At 52.1% G+C, this 23,086-nt stretch overlaps 1 protein-coding gene across 1 annotated transcript in view; it reads left to right on the top strand.

The window, feature by feature from the left end:
• fen1 (flap structure-specific endonuclease 1) overlaps positions 1-22,679 on the top strand; it is a 42,706-nt gene extending 20,027 nt beyond the window's left edge. The window contains exons 7-11 of the mRNA XM_059950710.1: positions 13,553-13,619; positions 14,144-14,275; positions 20,351-20,502; positions 20,707-20,824; positions 22,309-22,679. Of these exons, the coding sequence (XP_059806693.1) occupies positions 13,553-13,619; positions 14,144-14,275; positions 20,351-20,502; positions 20,707-20,824; positions 22,309-22,377 (538 nt within the window). The 3' untranslated portion in view covers positions 22,378-22,679. The remainder of the gene's footprint in view (positions 1-13,552; positions 13,620-14,143; positions 14,276-20,350; positions 20,503-20,706; positions 20,825-22,308) is intronic.
• The last annotated feature ends 407 nt before the right edge of the window (positions 22,680-23,086 follow it).

The raw sequence follows: 23,086 nt of genomic DNA, 5'->3' as shown, positions 1-23,086 counted from the left end.
TCCCATCACACAATACCGAGTCAGACAGGGTGAGGCTTCTCTACACCGTCCCATCACACACTACCAGGGTCAAACATGGTGAGGCTTCTCTACACCGTCTTATCACACACTACCAGGTCAGACATGGTGAGGCTTCTCTACAACGTCCCATCACACACTACCATCGTCAGACAGAGTGAGGCTCCCTCTGCACTATCCCATCCCACACTACCAGTGTCTGACCTTGTGAGGCTCCCTCTACACTGTCCTATCATTCAGTGCTGGCATCAGATACAGTAAAGCTCCCTCTCCACCGTCCCAACCCACTCTACTGACTCTGACATGGTGAGGCTTCTCAACACCGTCTTATCACACACTACTGGGTCAAACCTGGTGAGGCTCCATCTGAACCGTCCAATCACTCACTACCGGTTCAGACATGGTGAGGCTTCTCTGCACCGTCCCATCACACACTGCCGGGTCAGACAAGGTGAGGCTTCTCTACACTGTCTCATCACACACTACTGGATCAGACATGGTGAGGCTTCTTTACACCGTCCCATCACACAGTACTGGGGTTAAACACAGCGAGGCTCCGTCTACACCATCCCATCCGAATCCACCGCAGTCAGAATCAGTAATGATCCCTCGACACTGTCCCATCACACACTACCAGGATCAGACACAGTGGGGCTCCCTCTGTCACTTCACACTATCGAGGTCAGACACATTCAGATGTAGGAGGCTCCCTCTACACCATCCTATCATTCAGTACCGGCATCCGATAGAGTAAAGCTCCATCTATACCGTCCCATCACACACTACAGTGTCAGACATGGTGAGGCTTCTCTACACCGTCCCATCACACACAACCAGGTCAAACATGGTGAGGCTTCTCTAGACCGTCCCATCACACACTACTGGGTCAGACAAGGTTAGGCTTCTCTACACCATCCCATCCCACACTACCAGGGTCAGACAGTGAGGCTCCCTCTATACCACCCCATCCCACACTACCAGGGTCAGACAGAGTGAGGCTCCCTCGACACTATCCTATCATTCAGTACCCGCATCCGATAGAGTAAAGCTCCCTCTACACTGTCCCATCACACACTGCCGGGTCAGACAATGTGAGGCTTCTCTACACCGTCTCATCACACACTACCAGATGAGACATGGTGAGGCTTCTCTACACCATCCCATCACACACTACCGGTTCAGACATGGTGAGGCTTCTCTACACCGTCCCACCACACACTACTGGGTCAAACCTGGTGAGGCTCCATCTGAACCGTCCAATCACACACTACCGGTTCAGTCATGGTGAGGCTTCTCTACACCATCCCATCACACACACTCCCAGGTCAGACAATGTCAGGCTTCTCTACACCGTCCCATCACACACTACCAGGGTTAAACACAGCGAGGCTCCGTCTACACCATCCCATCCCAATCCACCGCAATCAGACTCAGTAATGCTCCCTCGACACTGTCCCATCACACACTACCAGGATCAGACACAGTGGGGCTCCCTCTGTCACTTCACACTATCGAGGTCAGACACATTCAGATGTAGGAGGCTCCCTCTACACCGTCCCATCACACGACTGGGTTCAGACACATTGAGGTATAGGAGGCTGCCTCTGCACTGTCCCATCATACTCCATACGCATCAGGCACAGAGAGACTACCCACTACACTGTCCCATCTCAAACGTCCAGGGTCAGGCACATTGAGGCTCCCTCCACATCATCACATCACACAGTTCCAAAGTCTGACAGAGTCAGGCTCCCTCTACACTGTCCCGTCATAAAGTTCTGCAGTCATGCATGCTGATGCTCCCTTTACGGACTCCCGTCACTCTCCAACGGGGTCAGTCACAGTGAGGCTCCCTCTGAACCTTCCCATCTCACACTACAGGAGTGAAACAGAGTGAGGCTTCCTCCACACTGTCCCATCACACAAGACCAAGGTCAGACATATTGAGACACCCTCCACACTGTCCCATCACACAATAGCGGGGTCAGACTCAGTCAGGCTCCCTCTACACCATCCCATCCCACACTACCAGGGTGAGACAGAGTGAGGCTCCCTCTACACCATCCCATCCCACACTACCGGGTCAGACATGGTGAGGCTACTCTGCACAGTCGCATCACACACTACCAGGGTCAGACAGAGTAAGGCTCCCTCTACACCATCCCATCGCACACTACAAGGGTCTGACACTGTGAGGCTCCCTCTACACTGTCCTATCATTCAGTAGCGGCATCCGATAGAGTAAAGCTCCCTCTACCCCATCCCATCACACACTACCAGGTCAGGCGTTGTGAGGCTTCTCTACACCGTCCCATCACACACAACCAGGTCAAACATGGTGAGGCTTCTCTAGACCGTCCCATCACACACTACCGGGTCAGACGTTGTGAGGCTTCTTTACACCGTCCCATCACACACAACCAGGACAAACATGGTGAGGCTTGTCTACATCATCCCATCCCACACTACCAGGGTCAGACAGAGTGAGGCTCCCTCTATACCACCCCATCCCACGCTACCTGGGTCAGACAGAGTGAGGCTCCCACTACACTGTCCTATCATTCAGTGCCGGCATCAGAGACATTAAAGCTCCCTCTCCACCATCCCATCCCACACTACTGGCTCAGACATGGTGAGGCTTCTCGACACCGTCTCATCACACACTACTGGCTCTGACATGGTGAGGCTCCATCTGAACCGTCCCATCACACACACCCGGGTCAGACATGGTGAGGCTTCTCTACACCATCCCATCACACACTACCGGGTCAGACATGGTGAGGCTTCTCTACACCATCCCATCCCACACTACCAGGGTCTGACATTGTGAGGCTCCCTCTACACTATCCTATCATTCAGTACCCGCATCCGATAGAGTAAAGCTCCCTCTACACTGTCCCATCACACACTGCCGGGTCAGACAATGTGAGGCTTCTCTACACCGTCTCATCACACACTACCGGATGAGACATGGTGAGGCTTCTCTACACCGTCCCATCACACACTACCGGGTCAGACATGGTAAGGCTTCTCTACACCGTCCCATCACAGACTACCGGGTCAGACATGGTGAGGCTTCTCTGCACTGTCCCATCACACACTACCAGGGTCAGACAGAGTGAGGCTCCCTCTATACCACCCCATCCCACACTAGCAGGGTCTTACACTGTGAGGCTCCCTCTACACTGTCCTATTATTCAGTGCGGGCATCAGATACAGTAAAGCTCCCTCTCCACCGTCCCAACCCACACTACCGGGTCAGACATGGTGAGGCTTCTCTACACCGTCCCAACCCACACTACCGGGTCAGACATGGTGAGGCTTCTCTACACCGTCCCATCACACACTACCGGGTCAGACATGGTGAGGCTTCTCTACACCGTCCCAACCCACACTACCGGGTCAGACATGGTGCTGCTTCTCTACACCGTCTCATCACGTACTACCGTGTCTAACATGGGGAGGCTTCTCTACAACGTCCCATCACAGACTACCGGGTCAGACATGGTAAGGCTTCTCTACACTGTCCCATCACAGACTACCGGGTCAGACATGGTGAGGCTTTTCTGCACCGTCCCATCACACAGTACCGGGGTAAGACAGAGTGAGGCACCCTCTATACCACCCCATCCCACACTACCAGGGTCTTACACTGTGAGGCTCCCTCGACACTGTCCTATTATTCAGTGCCGGCATCAGATACAGTAAAGCTCCCTCTGAACTGACCCATCACACACTACGGGGTCAGACATGGTGAGGCTTCTCTACACCGTCTCATCCCACACTACCGGATCAGACATGGTGAGGCTCCATCTGAACCGTCCCATCAGACACACCCGGGTCAGACATGGTGAGGTTTCTCTACACCATCCCATCCCACACTACCAGGGTCTGACATTGTGAGGCTCCCTCTACACTATCCTATCATTCAGTACCCGCATCCGATAGAGTAAAGCTCCCTCTACACTGTCCCATCACACACTGCCGGGTCAGACAATGTGAGGCTTCTCGACACCGTCTCATCACACACTACCGGATGAGACATGGTGAGGCTTCTCTACACCGTCCCATCACACACTACCGGTTCAGACATGGTGAGGCTTCTTTACACCGTCGCATCACACACTACCGGTTCAGACATGGTGAGGCTTCTCTACACCGTCCCATCACACACTGCCGGGGTTAAACACAGCGAGGCTCCGTCTACACCATCCCATCCCAATCCACCGCAGTCAGACTCAGTAATGCTCCCTCGACACTGTCCCATCACACACTACCAGGATCAGACACAGTGGGGCTCCCTTTGTCACTTCACACTATCGAGGTCAGACACATTCAGATGTAGGAGGCTCCCTCTACACCATCCCATCCCACACTACCCGATCAGACTTGGTGACGCTCCCTCTGAACTGTCCCAGCACACATTACCAGGTCAGACACAGTGGGCTCCCTCTGTCACTTCACACTATCGAGGTCAGACACATTCAGATATTGGCGGCTCCCTCTACACTGTCCCATCACACGACTGGGGTCAGACACATTCAGATGTAGGAGGCTCCCTCTACACCGTCCCATCGCACGACTGGGGTCAGACACATTCAGTTATAGGAGGCTCCCTCTGCACCGTCCCATCATACACCATACGCATCAGGCACAGAGACGGTACCCACTACACTGCCCCATCTAAAACTTCCAGGGACAGGCACATTGAGGCTCCCTCCACATCATCACATCACACAATTCCAAAGTCCGACAGAGTCAGGCTCCCTCTACACAGTCCCGTCATAACGTTCTACAGTCATGCATGGTGATGCTCTTTTTACGGATTCCCGTCACTCACCAACGGTGTCAGTCACAGTGAGGCTCCCTCTACACCTTCCCATCTCACACTACAGGAGTCAAACAGAGTGAGGATCCCTCCACACTGTCCCATCACACAATACCGGAGTCAGACACAGTCAGGTTCCCTCTACACCATCCCATCACAGACTACCAGGGTGAGACAGAGTGAGGCTCCCTCTACACCATCCCATCCCACATTACGGGGTCAGACATGGTGAGGCTTCTCTACACCATCCCATCACACACTACCGGGTCAGTCATGGTGAGGCTTCTCTACACCGTCCCATCACACACTACCAGGGGCAGACAGAGTGAGGCTCCCTCTACACCATCCCATCCCACACTACCAGGGTCAGACACTGTGAGGCTCCCTCTACACTGTCCTATCATTCAGTACCGGCATCAGATACAGTAAAGCTCCCTCTCCACCGTCCCATCCCACACTACCGGGTCAGACATGGTGAGGCTTCTCTACACCGTCCCATCACACACTACCGTGTCAGACATGGTGAGGCTTCTCTGCACTGTCCCATCACACACTACCAGGGTCAGACAGAGTGAGGCTCCCTCTATACCACCCCATCCCACACTAGCAGGGTCTTACACTGTGAGGCTCCCTCTACACTGTCCTATTATTCAGTGCGGGCATCAGATACAGTAAAGCTCCCTCTCCACCGTCCCAACCCACACTACCGGGTCAGACATGGTGAGGCTTCTCTACACCGTCCCATCACAGACTACCGGGTCAGACATGGTGAGGCTTCTCTGCACTGTCCCATCACACACTACCAGGGTCAGACAGAGTGAGGCTCCCTCTATACCACCCCATCCCACACTAGCAGGGTCTTACACTGTGAGGCTCCCTCTACACTGTCCTATTATTCAGTGCGGGCATCAGATACAGTAAAGCTCCCTCTCCACCGTCCCAACCCACACTACCGGGTCAGACATGGTGAGGCTTCTCTACAACGTCTCCTCACACACTACCGGTTCAGACATGGTAAGGCTTCTCTACACCATCTCATCACGTACTACCGTGTCAAACATGGGGAGGCTTCTCTACAACGTCTCCTCACACACTACCGGTTCAGACATGGTAAGGCTTCTCTACACCGTCCCATCACAGACTACCGGGTCAGACATGGTGAGGCTTCTCTGCACTGTCCCATCACACACTACCAGGGTCAGACAGAGTGAGGCTCCCTCTATACCACCCCATCCCACACTAGCAGGGTCTTACACTGTGAGGCTCCCTCTACACTGTCCTATTATTCAGTGCGGGCATCAGATACAGTAAAGCTCCCTCTCCACCGTCCCAACCCACACTACCGGGTCAGACATGGTGAGGCTTCTCTACACCGTCCCAACCCACACTACCGGGTCAGACATGGTGAGGCTTCTCTACACCGTCCCATCACACACTACCGGGTCAGACATGGTGAGGCTTCTCTACACCGTCCCATCACACGGTACCGGGTCAGACATGGTGAGGCTTCTCTACACCATCTCATCAGACACTGCCGGGTCAGACGTTGTGAGACTTCTCTACACCGTCTTATCACACACTACCAGGTCAGACATGGTGAGGCTTCTCTACAACGTCCCATCACACACTACCATCGTCAGACAGAGTGAGGCTTACTCTATACCACCCCATCCCACAATACCAGGGTCAGACAGAGTGAGGCTCCCTCTGCACCGTCCCAACCCACTCTACCGGTTCAGCCATGGTGAGGCTTCTCTACACCGTCCCTTCACACACTGCCGGGTCAGACAATGTGAGGCTTCTCTACACCGTCCCATCACACACTACCGGGGTTAAACACAGCGAGGCTCCGTCTACACCATCCCATCCCAATCCACCGCAGTCAGACTCAGTAATGCTCCCTCGACACTGTCCCATCACACACCACCAGAATCAGACACAGTGGGGCTCCCTCTGTCACTTCACACTATCGAGGTCAGACACATTGAGGTATAGGAGGCTGCCTCTGCACCGTCCCATCATACTCCATACGCATCAGGCACAGAGAGACTACCCACTACACTGTCCCATCTCAAACTTCCAGGGTCAGGGACATTGAGGCTCCCTCCACATCATCACATCACACAGTTCCAAAGTCCGACAGAGTCAGGCTCCCTATACGCTGTCCCGTCATAAAGTTCTGCAGTCATGCATGCTGATGCTCCCTTTACGGACTCCCATCACTCTCCAACGGGGTCAGTCACAGTGAGGCTCCCTCTGAACCTTCCCATCTCACACTACAGGAGTGAAACAGAGTGAGGCTCCCTCCACACTGTCCCATCACACAAGACCGAGGTCAGACATATTGAGACACCCTCCACACTGTCCCATCACACAATACCGGGGTCAGACTCAGTCAGGCTCCCTCTACACCATCCCATCCCACACAACCATCGTCAGACAGAGTGAGGCTTACTCTATACCACCCCATCCCACACTACCATGGTCAGACAGAGTGAGGCTCCCTCTACACCGTCCCATCCCACGACTGGGGTCAGACACATTCAGATATAGGAGGCTCCCTCTGCACCGTCCATCATACACCAGACGCATCAAGCACAGAGAGAGTACCCACTACACTGCCCCATCTAAAACTTCCAGGGACAGGCACATTGATGCTCCCTCCACATCATCACATCACACAATTCCAAAGTCCGACAAATTCAGGCTCCCTCTACACAGACCTGTCATAACGTTCTACAGTCATGCATGGTGATGCTCCCTTTAAGGACTCCCGTCACTCACCAACGGGGTCAGTCACAGTGAGGCTCCCTCTACACCTTCCCATCTCAGACTACAGGAGTCAAACAGAGTGAGGATCCCTCCACACTGTCCCATCACACAGTACCGAGGTCAGACATATTGAGATGCCCTCGACACTGTCCCATCACACACCACCAGAATCAGACACAGTGGGGCTCCCTCTGTCACTTCACACTATCGAGGTCAGACACGTTCAGATGTAGGAGGCTGCCTCTGCACCGTCCCATCATACTCCATACGCATCAGGCACAGAGAGACTACCCACTACACTGTCCCATCTCAAACTTCCAGGGTCAGGCACATTGAGGCTCCCTCCACATCATCACATCACACAGTTCCAAAGTCCGACAGAGTCAGGCTCCCTCTACACTGTCCCGTCATAAAGTTCTGCAGTCTCCCGTCACTCTCCAACGGGGTCAGTCACAGTGAGGCTCCCTCTGAACCTTCCCATCTCACACTACAGGAGTGAAACAGAGTGAGGCTCCCTCCACACTGTCCCATCACACAAGACCGAGGTCAGACATATTGAGACACCCTCCACACTGTCCCATCACACAATACCGGGGTCAGACTCAGTCAGGCTCCCTCTACACCATCCCATACCACACTACCATGTCAGACCTGGTGAGGCTTCTCTACACCGTCCCATCACACACTACCATGTCAGACATGGTGAGGCTTCTCTACACTACCAGGTCAGTCATGGTGAGGCTTCTCTACACCGTCCCATCACACACTACCGTGTCAGACATGGTGAGGCTTCTCTACACTACCAGGTCAGTCATGGTGAGGCTTCTCTACACCGTCCCATCACACACTACCGTGTCAGACATGGTGAGGCTTCTCTACACTACCAGGTCAGTCATGGTGAGGCTTCTCTACACCGTCCCATCACACACTACCGGGTCAGACATGGTGAGGCTTCTCTACACCGTCCCATCACACACTACCGGGTCAGTCCTGGTGAGGCTTCTCTACACCGCCCCATCACACAACACCGGGTCAGACATGGTGAGGCTCCCTCTACACTATCCTATCATTCAGTACCGGCATCCGATAGAGTAAAGCTCCCTCTACCCTATCCCATCACACACTACCGGGTCAGACGTTGTGAGGCTTCTCTACACCGTCCCATCACACACTACCGTGTCAGACATGGTGAGGCTTCTCTACACTACCAGGTCAGTCATGGTGTGGCTTCTCTACACCGTCCCATCACACACTACCGGGTCAGATATGGTGAGGCTTCTCCACCTCGGCCCATCACACACTACCATCGTCAGACAGAGTGAGGCTTACTCTATACCACCCCATCCCATAATACCAGGGTCAGACAGAGTGAGGCTCCCTCTGCACCATCCCATCCCACACTACCAGGGTCTGACATTGTGAGGCTCCCTCTACACTGTCCTATCATTCAGTGCTGACATCAGATACAGTAAAGCTCCCTCTCCACCGTCCCAACCCACTCTACTGGCTCTGAAAAGGTGAGGCTTCTCAACACCGTCTTATCACACACTACTGGGTCAAACCTGGTGAGGCTCCATCTGAACCGTCCAATCACACACTACCGGGTCAGACAATGTCAGGCTTCTCTACACCGTCCCATCACACACTACCGGGGTTAAACACAGCGAGGCTCCGTCTACACCATCCCATCCCAATCCACCGCAGTCAGACTCAGTAATGCTCCCTCGACACTGTCCCATGACACACCACCAGAATCAGACACAGTGGGGCTCCCTCTGTCACTTCACACTATCGAGGTCAGACACATTCAGATGTAGGAGGCTCCCTCTACACCGTCCCTTCACACGACTGGGTTCAGACACATTGAGGTATAGGAGGCTGCCTCTGCACCGTCCCATCATACTCCATACGCATCAGGCACAGAGAGACTACCCACTACACTGTCCCATCTCAAACTTCCAGGGTCAGGCACATTGAGGCTCCCTCCACATCATCACATCACACAGTTCCAAAGTCCGACAGAGTCAGGCTCCCTCTACACTGTCCCGTCATAAAGTTCTGCAGTCATGCATGCTGATGCTCCCTTTACAGACTCCCGTCACTCTCCAACGGGGTCAGTCACAGTGAGGCTCCCTCTGAGCCTTCCCATCTCACACTACAGGAGTGAAACAGAGTCAGGCTCCCTCCACACTGTCCCATCATACAAGACCGAGGTCAGACATATTGAGACACCCTCCACACTGTCCCATCACACAATACCAGGGTCAGACTCAGTCAGGCTCCCTCAACACCATCCTATCCGACACTACCTTGGACAGACAGAGTGAGGCTCCCTCTACACCATCACATCCCACACTACCGGGTCAGACATGGTGGGGCTTCTCTACACCGTCCCATCACACACTACCGGGTCAGACATGGTGAGGCTTCTCTACACTACCAGGTCAGTCATGGTGAGGCTTCTCTACACCGTCCCATCAGACACTACCGGGTCAGATATGGTGAGGCTTCTCTACACTGGCCCATCACACACTGCCAGGTCAGACGTGGTGAGGCTTCTCTGCACCGTCTCAGCACACACTACCGGGTCAGACATGGTGAGGCTTCTCTAAAATGTCCCATCACACACTACCAGGTTCAGACAGAGTGAGGCTCCCTCTATACCATCCCATCCCACACTACCAGGGTCAGACAGAGTGAGGCTCCCTCTGTACCATCCCATCCCACACTACCGGGTCAGACTTGGTGAGGCTCCCTCTGAACCGTCGCATCACACAGTACCGGGTCATACATGGTGAAGCTTCTCTACACCGACCCATCACACACTGTCGAGTCAGACATGGTGAGGCTTCTCTACACCATCCCATCCCAGACAATCAGGGTCTGACACTGTGAGGCTCCCTCTACACTTTCCTATCATTCAGGGCCGGCATCAGAGACAGTAAAACTCCCTCTCCACCGTCCCAACCCACACTACTGGCTCAGACATGGTGAGGCTTCTCGACACCGTCTCATCACTCACTGCCGGGTCAGACATGGTGAGGCTTCTCTACACCGTCTCATCACACACTACCGGGTCAGACATGGTGAGGCTTCTCTACACCGTACCATCACACACTACCGGGTCACACATGGTGAGGCTTGTCTGCAAAGTCCCATCACACACTACCAGGGTCAGACAGAGTGAGGCTCCCCCTACACCATCCCATCTCACACTACCCAGTCAGACTTGGTGATGCTCCCTCTGAACCGTCCCATCACACACTACCGGGTCAGACACAGTGGGCTCCCTCTGTCACTTCACACTATCGAGGTCAGACACATTCAGATATTGGAGGCTCCCTCTACACTGTCCCATCACACGACTGGGGTCAGACACATTCAGATATAGGAGGCTCCCTCTGGACCGTCCCATCATACACCATACGCATCAGGCACAGAGAGAGTACCCACTACACTGGCCCATCTAAAACTTCCAGGGACAGGCACACTGAGGCTCCCTCCACATCATCACATCACACAATTCCAAAGTCCGACAGAGTCAGGCTCCCTCTACACAATCCGGTCATAACGTTCTTCAGTCATGCTTGGTGATGCTCCCTTTACAGACTCCCGTCACTCATCAACGGGGTCAGTCACAGTGAGGCTCCCTCTGAACCTTCCCATCTCACACTACAGGAGTGAAACAGAGTGAGGATCCCTCCACACTGTCCCATCACACAGTACCGAGGTCAGACATATTGAGATGCCCTCCACACTGTCCCATCACACAATACCGGGGTCAGACACAGTCAGGCTCCCTCTACACCATCCCATCACAGACTACCAGGGTGAGACAGAGTGAGGCTCCCTCTACACCATCCCATCCCATACTACGGGGTCAGACGTGAGGCTTCTCTACACCGTCCCATCACACACTACCGGGTCAGTCATGGTGAGGCTTCTCTACACCGTCCCATCACACACTACCAGGGTCAGACAGCGTGAGACTCCCTCTACACCATCCCATTCCACACTACCAGTGTCTGACACTGTGAGGCTCCCTCTACACTCTCCTATCATTCAGTACCGGCATCAGATACAGTAAAGCTCCCTCTCCACCGTCCCAACCCACACTACTGGCTCAGACATGTTGAGGCTTCTCTACACCGTCTCATCACACCCTACTGGGTCAGACATGGTGAGGCTCCATCTGAATCGTCCCATCACACACTACCGTGTCAGACATAGTGCTGCTTCTCTACACCGTCTCATCACGTACTACCGGGTCAGACATGGTTAGGCTTCTCTACACCGTCCGATCACACACTACCGGGTCACACATGGTGAGGCTTGTCTGCAAAGTCCCATCACACACTACCAGGGTCAGACAGAGTGAGGCTCCCTCTATACCATCCCATCCCACACTACCAGGGTCAGACTTGGTGCCGCTCCCTCCGAACCGTCCCATCACACACTACCGGGTCAGACACCGTGGGCTCCCTCTGTCACTTCACACTATCGAGGTCAGACACATTCAGATGTAGGAGGCTCCCTCTACACCGTCCCATCCCACGACTGGGGTCAGACACATTCAGATATAGGAGGCTCCCTCTGGACCGTCCCATCATACTCCATACGCATCAGGCACAGAGAGAGTACCCACTACACTGCCCCATCTAAAACTTCCAGGGACAGGCACATTGAGGCTCCCTCCACATCATCACATCACACAATTCCAAAGTCCGACAGAGTCAGGCTCCCTCTACACAGTCCGGTCATAACGTTCTACAGTCATGCATGGTGATGCTCCCTTTACGGACTCCCGTCACTCACCAACGGGGTCAGTCACAATGAGGCTCCCTCTACACCTTCCCATCTCACACTACAGGAGTCAAACAGAGTGAGGATCCCTCCACACTGTCCCATCACACAGTACCGAGGTCAGACATATTGAGATGCCCTCCACACTGTCCCATCACACAATGCCGGGGTCAGACACAGTCAGGCTCCCTCTACACCATCCCATCCCACACTACGGGGTCAGACATGGTGAGGCTTCTCTACACCGTCCCATCACACACTACCGGGTCAGTCATGGTGAGGCTTCTCTATACCGTCCCATCACACACTACCAGGGTCAGACAGAGTGAGGCTCCCTCTACACCATCCCATTCCACACTACCAGTGTCTGACACTGTGAGGCTCCCTCTACACTGTCCTATCATTCAGTACCGGCATCAGATACAGTAAAGCTCCCTCTCCACCGTCCCATCCCACACTACCGGGTCAGACATGGTGAGGCTTCTCTACACCATCCGATCCCACACTACCAGGGTCAGACAGAGTGAGGCTTCTCTACACCGTCTCATCACACCCTACTGGGTCAGACATGGTGAGGCTCCATCTGAACCGTCCCATCACACACGACCTGGTCAGACATGGTGAGGCTTCTCTACACCATCCCGTCCCACACTACCAGGGTCAGAGAGAGTGAGGCTCCCTCTATACCTCCCCATCACACTCTACCAGGGTCAGACAGGGTGGGGCTCCCTCTACACCATCCCATCCCACACTACCAGGGTCTGTCACTGTGAGGCTTCCTCTACACTGAACTATCATTCAGTACCGGCATCCGATAGAGTAAAGCTCCCTCTCCACTGTCCCATCCCATACTATCGGATCAGAAATGATGAGGCTTCTCTACACCGTCCCATCACACACTTCCGGGTCAGACATGGTGAGGCTTCTCTGCACCGTCCCATCACACACTTCCGGGTCAGACATGGTGAGGCTTCTCTACACCGTCCCATTGCAGACTGCCTGGGTCAGACAAAGTGAGGCTCCCTCTGCACTGTCCCATCAGAAACTACATCGTGACTCTCCCTCTCACAATCTTTCCCATCCCTCCTCCCCTCTTTCCCTGCCTCATACTGTCCCTCCATGCCTTAACAGGAAGTTGCCGATTCAGGAGTTCCACCTGAACAAGGTGCTGCAGGAGTCAGGGCTGACACAAGAGCAGGTGAGTGGCAGGGCGTGGGGATGTGGGGACGCAGGAGATAGGTACAGGGAGGAGTGGGTCTAGCGATTTGTGACGGGGTGCCGAGGGAGGTGTTGTGATGTGGTGGTGTGGGTCTGTGGAGAGGGATTTGGACATGGGTACAATCTGACCTGATGGGGAGTGGAGAGGTACAGGAAGTTGGGTGCAAGGGGGAATGCATAATGTGGAGAGTGAATGGTTGGACATAGATCAGACAGATATAGAATGGGTTTAGCGTGTGTTCAAGGAAGAGCAAGGTAGCGGTGAGGTCTCGGTCCAAGAGGTTGCGGCAGAGGGTGGCTTGGGTGCTAATGGGTTGGGTGGCCGAGAGGGTTGTGGAGATGGGTGATATGGTTGTGGGGGTGGTGCTTTGTGACTGATATTCCTGCTCTGCTTCTTGTCCCTGCCAGTGTTGGGTGGGTGGTTCTGGCACTGCTGCAGTTCCTGGAGTCCACGCCTTCTGACTGTGTCCTCCTCTCATTTTCCCTCCCAACCTGGCGCCACAGTTCGTCGACCTCTGCATTCTCTTAGGCAGTGACTACTGCGAGACGATCCGCGGGATCGGACCCAAACGAGCCATCGACCTGATCCGCCAGCACAAGAGCATCGAGGAGATTGTCAAGCACATAGACACAAGTGTGAGTGAAGGGTGGGGGAGAATGCCGCGGGTCTGCAGGACCCCGAGGACAACTCCACACACGGTATCCGGGGTGTAGCTCCTCCCCCGTCTGGAATATGGAGCATAAAACAGTGCAGGCCCTTCAGCCCACTATGTTCTGCCAGCAGTTTAATCTACTTCAAAGTACATGTATTGTCAAACATTGAGATTCGTCTCCTTACAGGCAGCCACAGAACAAAAAAACCCGTAAATGGAAACTGACGAAAGCCTGATGTGCAGAGAGAGAGAGATTTTTTAAGAACAAATTGCGTAAACAATTAAAGTAAGTAAATAGCATTTGGAATGAAAGTGAGTCGGCAGACACAGGTCCACGGCCTTAGCTGCAGTTCAGCACACAGCGATGTATCCATCGCGGAGCCCGCAGTCGTCAAGCCCAGAGCAGCCAGGACGAGCCCACAGCCTCGGCCTGGGTTCAGCGAAGATCACTCTAACCCTTGCCTCCCACATAGGCTTTGATTTTTCTTCAGTCCATGAGCCTATCTCTTAAATGTCCCTAATGTATCTGCTTCTACCATCACTCCAGGCAGTGCATTCCTTGTGCCCACCACTCTGTTTTTTCAACTAAAACTACCTCTGATGTCTCCCATCTATACCTTCCTCCAATTACCATAAATGTCCTTTCGTATTAGCCACTTTCACCCTGGGAAATGGTTACTGGCTGTCCACTCTATCTATATCATCTTATACACATCTATCAAGCCGGTTCAAACTTTCCTCAGACCCTCTCCCTGGTCTACACCCCACAGTGATCCTGCACACCTCTACCAGACTTGAACAGATGATTAAATGGGCTCTAGACCTTATAATCTACATCATTCTGATCTTGCACTTTATAATTTACATGTGTCACACTTCCTCAGTAGTTTTTATACTTTACTCTGCACTGTTTTATTGTTTAACCTTGTTCTACTTCACTGCATTGTGTAATGAATTGATCTGTATGAACAATATGCAATCCAGGCTTGTCACTGTATTTTGGAGCATGTGACAATAATACACCATTACCATCCTGTCCCAGCCCTGCTCCTGATCTGAGGCTAGTTCTGCTCTGCATCCCCATCCCCCCGGCTCTGGGATCCAAATTCTTCAGATATCAGCAGTCCCTTCAGAGGTTCAGTCCCTGGCAGATGGAGTTGAAGCCAGCCAAATATGAAGGTAGGTTAAACTTAAGGAGACAGTACGCTGTTAAAGGCAAGACCCTGAACAGTGTTGATGAGCAGAGGGATCTGGCGGCTCCTGAATATGACTACACATGGTGATAGGGTGTTTAAGAAGGCATATGGTATGCTTGCCTTTATTAGTTGAGTTCGAAATTCAGCAAGTTATGTCGTAGCTTTATAAAACTGTAGTTAGGCTTCATCTGGAGTATTGAATACAGTTCTTATTCCCCCACCATAGGAACCATGTCAAGGCTTTGCAGTGGGTACAGAAGAAGGAGGTTTACCAGGATGCTGCTGGGATTAGAGGTTATCGGCTATAATGAGGAGGGGCAGACTTGGGTTGTTTTCTATGGAGTAGTGGAGACTGAGGGGACAGCTGATGGAGGTTTATGAGAGGCATGGACAACATCCTTTCCCTGTTTGAATAGTTGAATACCAGAGTGCATGCATTTAAGATGCAAGGGGGTAATTTCAAAAGAGGTGTCTTTTTTTTACAGCGTAGTGGGTGCCTGGAATGCTGGTACGGACAATATTAGAGGTTCTTAAGAGAAGTTTAGATAAGCACATGAATTTGAGGATAGTGGAAGGATGTGGATGTTGTGTAGGCAGAAGGAATGAGTTGAGTTGGCCTTTTGATTACTAATTGAATTGGTTCGCCACAACATTGTGGGTTGAAGAGCCTGTTTCTTTGCTGTCCGTGATTCCCCATACACCCTGCTCCCCCCATGGAAAGAGCAGCCTGTTGATTCCAGGATTTTGAGGGATCCTGGTGGTGTGTAGATGACATGGGGGGGTGGGGTAAGTAGGAAGTGTTCTGCCTCAATCACCAGCCCCGGCAGTGTGTTACATGCACAGACCACCCTGTCTTTGATAAAATACGTACCCCTGACATCTTCCCCACCCCCACCCCCATACTTCCCTTCAATAACTTTAAAATGATGCCCCCTCATATTAGCCATTGCCACCCTGAGAAAATGGCACTGGCTGTCCACTCTGTCTATGCATCACATAATCTTATCAAGTCACCTCTGATCCTTTACTCCAAAGAGAAAAGCCCTAGCTCAATCAGTCTATTCTCATAAAACATGCTCTGTAATCCAGGCAGCTCCCTGGTAAATCTCTGCACTCTAAATCTTCCAGTCCTCCCAATAATGAGGCGACCAGAACTGAACACAGTATTCGAAGTGCAGCCTGACCAGAACTTTATAAAGCTGACATTACTCCACGACTCCTGAACTCATTTCCCGAACTAATAAAGGCCAACACACATATGCCACCTTCCTGAATTACTTAAGTCCATCAGCCCTATTAGCTCGCTGGAGCCCTCTGTCCCGAGTCGTTCTTCCAGGTTATCTCAGGTGCAGCCCATCTTCTTCTTCCTCTTCCATGGATGATGTTTTTGTGCTTTGTTTGGCATTTCTGCAGCAGGGAAATTTTGCCCAACCCTCCTTTTGTATCTGGGCCCATCCATGGCAGAGATCATCCCTTCTTAGCCACCGTATCAAATTGCACGGCAGCTTTGTAGGATGTGTGGACATGGACCCCAAGATCCCTCTGTTCTTCCACATTGCTAAGAATCCTGTATTCTTCCTTAAAGTTTGACTTTCAAAGCGTGTTGTTCCTTTTCGTGCCTTGTGGCATTTTTACGATGCCGAGCTGCTAGCCACTCAACCCAGCACAGATGGAAAGCGTGTAAGGAGCCAGCCGCATTTGAACCTGGGACCATTCACCTCAAAGTTCAGTGCTGATGCCACTAGGCCAGGGGTCGGCAACGTTTACCACTGAAAGAGCCAATATGGACCCATTTCCCACAGAAAAGAAAACACTGGGAGCCACAAAACCCGTTTGACATTTAAAATGAAATAACACTGCATACAACGGTTTTTTTTTGCCTTTATGCTATGTATAAACAAACTATAATGTGTTGCATTTATGAAATTGATGAACTCCTGCAGAGAAAACAAAATTACATTTCTGCATGCAACAAAAACATTTTGAACTCCGAAAAAAAGACGTTGGGTTGAAGGTTACTCCATAGTTAGCCTACCTTGGATCGAAGAATTAAAAGAAAGCGCACACTGGCGGGTGTCAGGCATTGGCAGTGGTGATGTATATTAATAGCGATAAAAAACACGTAGCGGTGTAGCGCTACACGCAGCGCTAAAATAAAGACACTGCAGTCAAAGGTAACTTTATTCGAACTAAACAGCCTTGATTTAAAGCCTCCCTCAACCCGTCCCCGTGGGCGCGGATGCTCCAAAAGACACGTACTCACAAACCCCCGTAGGCTATCTCCCTTAGCCGGAATGGTGGCTAATTGTGAGCCCTTTCGGATGTGCCAGGAAATGGGGTCTCCACAACGTTTTTAGATTGTACAAGATCACCATAACCTTCAAATTTTGAATTACATTTCAAAAACTAACAAACTACGGGGAGCAGCAGCACAGAGATCAAAGAGCCGCAAGCGGCTCCGGAGCCGCGGGTTGACGACCCTTGCACTAGGCCACTAGCTGGTTTCCAAAGTGTATCACTCACACTTTTCCAGGTTGAACTCCATCTGCCTGTTCCCAGCCCAGTTGTCAATGTCCCATTGCGGCCTACAAGAACCATCTGCACGATTGGAATTAAATCAGGAGGGAACTAACTGTTCTGGCACCTGGTAGTGGGTGGCTTCAGTTTTCTGTACCTCCAGGGAAAGCAATCCCAGCCTATCCAGTCTCTCCCTGTGCCTAATATTCTCTGGCCCAGGCATCATGCTGGTGCTCTCCCAGTACTTTTTGCTGACGCGGAGTGACCAGTGCTGGAGCTGCTGTTCCGAGCGGCAAGTCTCTCAAGGAAAGGTGTCGGCAGGTGGCCCCCACCCAACAGTTACTTCCTCACCCAGGACTCCAGACAGTCTAACCTCCCACTTGCAGCAGGTCACTGGAGTGACAGTGGATGGGGGAGGGGGGAGATTCCCTGGTGGAGTAACCAGCATGTCGGAGGGAGTGGCAATGGAGGGGAGGGGAGTTTGGACAGGGGCTTTGCCCTGTTACATTCTGCTTTGTCCTGCAGGCAGGCTGGGGGAGCTTCCAGGGGCCTCCTCCCAGCCCGACAGTGTGAGGCCATTCGTCCCATCAACCACTCGCTTTCAAAACCTAGTACTGCGCAGGAAGTGGCCCTTCTGCCCATGATGCCAATTTCAACTAACTCCCTTCTGCCTGGATGTGATCCCTATCCCAAAATTCCCTAGTCATCCATGTGTTGATCTAACAGCCTCTGTTCTTTACATCATTTATTATTATTTTGTGATTTGCCCTTTGCTGTGCCTATTGTCTTGCACTGTTTTGTGCACTTTATGTAGTCCCGTCCAGGTCTGAAGTCGAATGTAGTTCTGTGTTGTTTCAGGTGGTCTAGTGTAGTTTTTTGTTGTTTCATGTAGCTCCAGGGTCCTGGAAATGACAATAAAGGCGACTTGACTTGGGCAGGGCAAGGTCGTTGGGTATATTCGAATCGGAGGTTGATAGGATCTGATTAGTAAGGGCATCAAAGGTTACAGGGAGAACAGGGCTGAGAAGAAAAATAAATCAACCATGACTGAATGGTGGAGCAGATTCGATGGGCTGAATGGCCTAACTCTGCCCTTATGTCTCATGGCCTTCATTACGATAATCTTAAACCTATCACATAGCCCTAAGACCTGTGAGTGAACACTGCCCTCTGCAACTGGATCCTTGACTTGTTAGGGTCACAGGGAAGATGATAAGACATAAGAGCAGAATTACACCATTCTCCCTGCAACCTCAACCTCTGCTTCAAACATACTCAATGACTTGTTCTCCACAGCCGTCTGTGCAACAGCAGGAGAACGGGGTTAAAAATCACCCATGATTGATGGAGCAGTCTCAATGGGCCGCATTCTGCTCCTATATCATTTGGTCTTATGAACTCTCCCCTTAGCCTCTAACCTGAAACACCTGTCCTCTGGTTTTAGACATTCTTACTCCAGGGAAAAGATTCTGACTACTTTATGCCTCATAATAATTGGGGGGAAAAAACACTACCAATTTCCCTCAGCCTCTACCACTGTAGAGAAATCAACTCAGCTTTGTCCAACCTTTCCTTATAGGTCATGCTTTGTAATCCAGGCAGCATCCTGAAGAACATTTTCAAACCATCCACCTCCTTCCTATTGTGGGCTGACCAGAACTGTGCTATGCTCCACATGCCATTCAACCAGAGCTTTATAAAGCTGCAATGTAACTTCCCACTCTTCAACTCAGTGTCTTGACTAATGAAGACAAGCATGCTGTATCCCTTCTCAGCTTTACTAATGTGCGTGTTTCTGTGACTACAAGAGTTTGTACATAGGTTGGTGTAAGTTATGAACTCATCAGTCTCCCTCTTTAGAGAACCCAGCCCAAGTTTGTCCAGCCTTTCCTTATAGCTAATATCCCCTAATCCACATAACACTCTGCTAAAACTCTTTGGCTCCCTCTCCAAATCCACCCCACCCCACCTATCTGCAACAGGGTGACCAGACCTGCACACACCACCAGGCTCACCAGAGTTTTAAATGATTGCATTGTGACTTGTACTCAATGCCCTGGGTTCAATCCTGCACCGATTCCATTTCATTCTCTGTGTTCCCACAAATATATTTCCCGCAGATTCCCACCCTCGCCTGTACACTGGAGGCAATTTGCAGTGGCCTGATTCCCCACCGACCCACATGCTTTTGGAGTGTAGGAGAGGACCAGAGCGCCCGGGGAAACTGATGGGAGTTGATGGAGAACGAGCAAACTCTGCAGCGACAGTGTCGTGCTGGGCAAGGGTGGTGGAGGTGGAGAGGGTCAAGTGGGCCCTGGGCTGACTCTCGCTTCCCTGCCCTGCAGAAATACACGCTCCCCGAGGACTGGATGTACAAGGAGGCCCGGCAGCTCTTCCTGGAGCCAGAGGTGGTGCAGGCCGAGTCGGTGGACCTGAAGTGGACAGAACCGGACGAGGAGCAGCTGGTGGCCTTCATGTGTGGGGAGAAGCAGTTCAGGTGGGTGGAGAAGCAGTCACGCCTGGGGTTATGTGAATATCGTATCCCTCCCCTACTTCCCTCATCTGTCCCTAACCTGGCACACTATTCCCCTGCTGGGTCCCCTCCCTCGTCTTTGTGGTAGTGAGTTACGGGGGAGGAAGGTGGCTTCCACTGAGCTACGATCCCTCACTGTCTCGCCTCTCTGTTTCTCCGTGCCGTTAGTGAGGATCGAATCCGGAGTGGGGCCAAGAAGCTGCAGAAGAGTCGTCAGGGCAGCACCCAAGGGCGACTGGATGACTTCTTCAAGGTCACCGGGACCCTGACCTCTGGGAAACGCAAGGTGGGTGGTGTTTGGGACAGAGTCCTTCTGTCACTGGGGGTGGGAAGGTGGGAATGCCAGCATATGAGACTCTGACTAACTGAATGAGGGGCTGGGGTGACTGAGAGAGGCTGATTGCAACTGTGTATAGAACAAGAGGGGATGGTGGGAGTCTGATTCACTGGGTGTAGGGCAGGGGTCCCCAACCACCAGGCCACGAGGAAACGATATGATTTGGTGATGTGAAATGATATGTCAGCTGCACCTTTCCTCATTTCTGTGACACCCACTGTTGAACACGAATGCACATGAGGTCATCAGTCACCTAAACGCAGTGACACCCTTGCACCAGGAGTCATTGATTGGCCTCAGGTAACTGGCCGGTGAGAAGCGCCGTTGCTACTGGCCTGGAGTGCCGCCTTTAAACCTGTTTAGCACACCAAATGTTCGTGGCGAACCCTATGATAAAATATTCACAGACGATCTAATTCGGGCTCAGGGTTTCCTAAGTAGCAGAGCAGCTACCTCCCTGCAATCTACTTTAAGTCATACCTCGAGCAAAACTTTTGCCGGCCAATAGATCCTACCTACCTACGGGGAGGGGGAATGGTGGGCACGCGCCCTGTCGCACTCCTCGCTCGGTCGGTCGCTCTCTCTGAACTGTGGCTCCGGCATGGGGACCTCCGGCCCTTACCTTGTCCTCTCACCCCACCCATGACAAGCTGCACCTGGCCAAAGCATCTGGTGGCGGGTGGGCAGGAGGCTGGAGTTCGGGCCCGGAGGCTATCTAATGAGGCAATGAAAACTGCTTTGGCACCTTAAGTCCCAGCGCTTAAAGACAAACCCATTGAGTTTCTTGAGCGGAAAAAATGTGAGCAAGCAAGACAGAAGCAAGTGCTAAGGGCGATGAAACTAAATTGCGGAATAGATAAGGAACCCCTTTTGAGTACCGCTGTTTCCCATCACCCCTCGATGGGACCGTCTTCTTGCAGGCTCCCACTGGTTCATGGATATTGGTGTGTTGCAATGATTTTATATGTTCATATGAGGAAAATATGCACTGTGTGCTTAATATTAAATTTGTTAGATAAACCTTTTTAGAAACGAAATTGCGTGTATTAGCCACTTATAAGGGACTCATAGTTGACTTATCACCTATATTCTGGTCGGCCAGTCCACAAGAATATTGTCAATATTAAACCGGTCCATGGTGCAAAAAAGGTTGGTGACCCCTGATGTAGGGGAAGGGATTATGGTGTAAGGGGGTGGGTTGATGTGGGCAAGAGAGTCTGACTGTGGGTGGGATGAGTGAGTCTGACTTGGTGGGGACTGTGTGACAGGAGAGGGATGGCAGACTGAGGGAGTTTCACTGGGGAGTGGGTGATGGGGTGAGGGGCTCCAACTGTAGGTGTGAAGGGGTTGACAGGGTGAGGGAGTTTCCCTGAGGATAGGAATGTGCCCTCACTGTTCTTGGCACTGACGATTCCATCACCTCCCACCTCCAGGAGCCGGAGCCCAAAGGATCCGCCAAGAAGAAATCGAAATCAGCCTCCAGCTGGAAGAGGGGCAAGTGAGCTCAGCTGGGGAGCGTCAGCCTGGGGAGACCAGCCGCAGGGGTGGGGCGGCCATCTGAGGAGCATTCGCCGGATTGTCGGCGGTGTACCACCTTCAGCCATCTCAACACCCCCCCCCATCCACTCCAGTGATCCTTGCCCAGTTTCTGCTTGTGTGTCCTCCCCCACCCTGTCCCCACCCCAGCACGTCAGTGGGGGAGGTGTCAGTATCAGCGGAGGCTGGACTGTTCAGGAACAGACTGTTGAACTCATTATCCTTTTTTAAATATGCTTCATGCTTTAAATAAAATGTCCTGCAAGGATGGTTCTCGGTTTGCTGCCTCGCCCTCCCTTCCCTCTCAACCCTCTGCCAACTATCTGGCCTTTCTCCTAACAATACATCCTCCCAATTATCAGCCCAATAAGCCCCAAATCTGCTTCCAATGTATCATTGTTCTTCTGTAAAGAAAGAGATGGATGCTGTCCTCGAAACTCTACATTTGAAGGTATGAACATTGATTATTCAAATTTGAGTAACCACTCTCCTCTTTCTCCCCCCTCCTATTTTTTGTTTTCCTCATTCTTGTGCCCCTCTTACCCCTTCTCCACTGCCCATCATCTCTGCACCCCTCCCATCTCTACATACTCAAAAGTGGCAATTTACAGTGGCTGGTTAACCCCACCTGTGGGAATTGCACATGGTTAACGTGCAGACTCTGCAGCATTTGCT

Source organism: Hypanus sabinus, chromosome 26, assembly GCF_030144855.1.
Source record: "Hypanus sabinus isolate sHypSab1 chromosome 26, sHypSab1.hap1, whole genome shotgun sequence".
NCBI classification, from domain to species: Eukaryota; Metazoa; Chordata; class Chondrichthyes; order Myliobatiformes; family Dasyatidae; genus Hypanus; species Hypanus sabinus.
The sequence above is the reverse complement of the archived record's forward strand: the minus strand, read 5'-3'. Positions and strand labels throughout refer to the sequence as shown.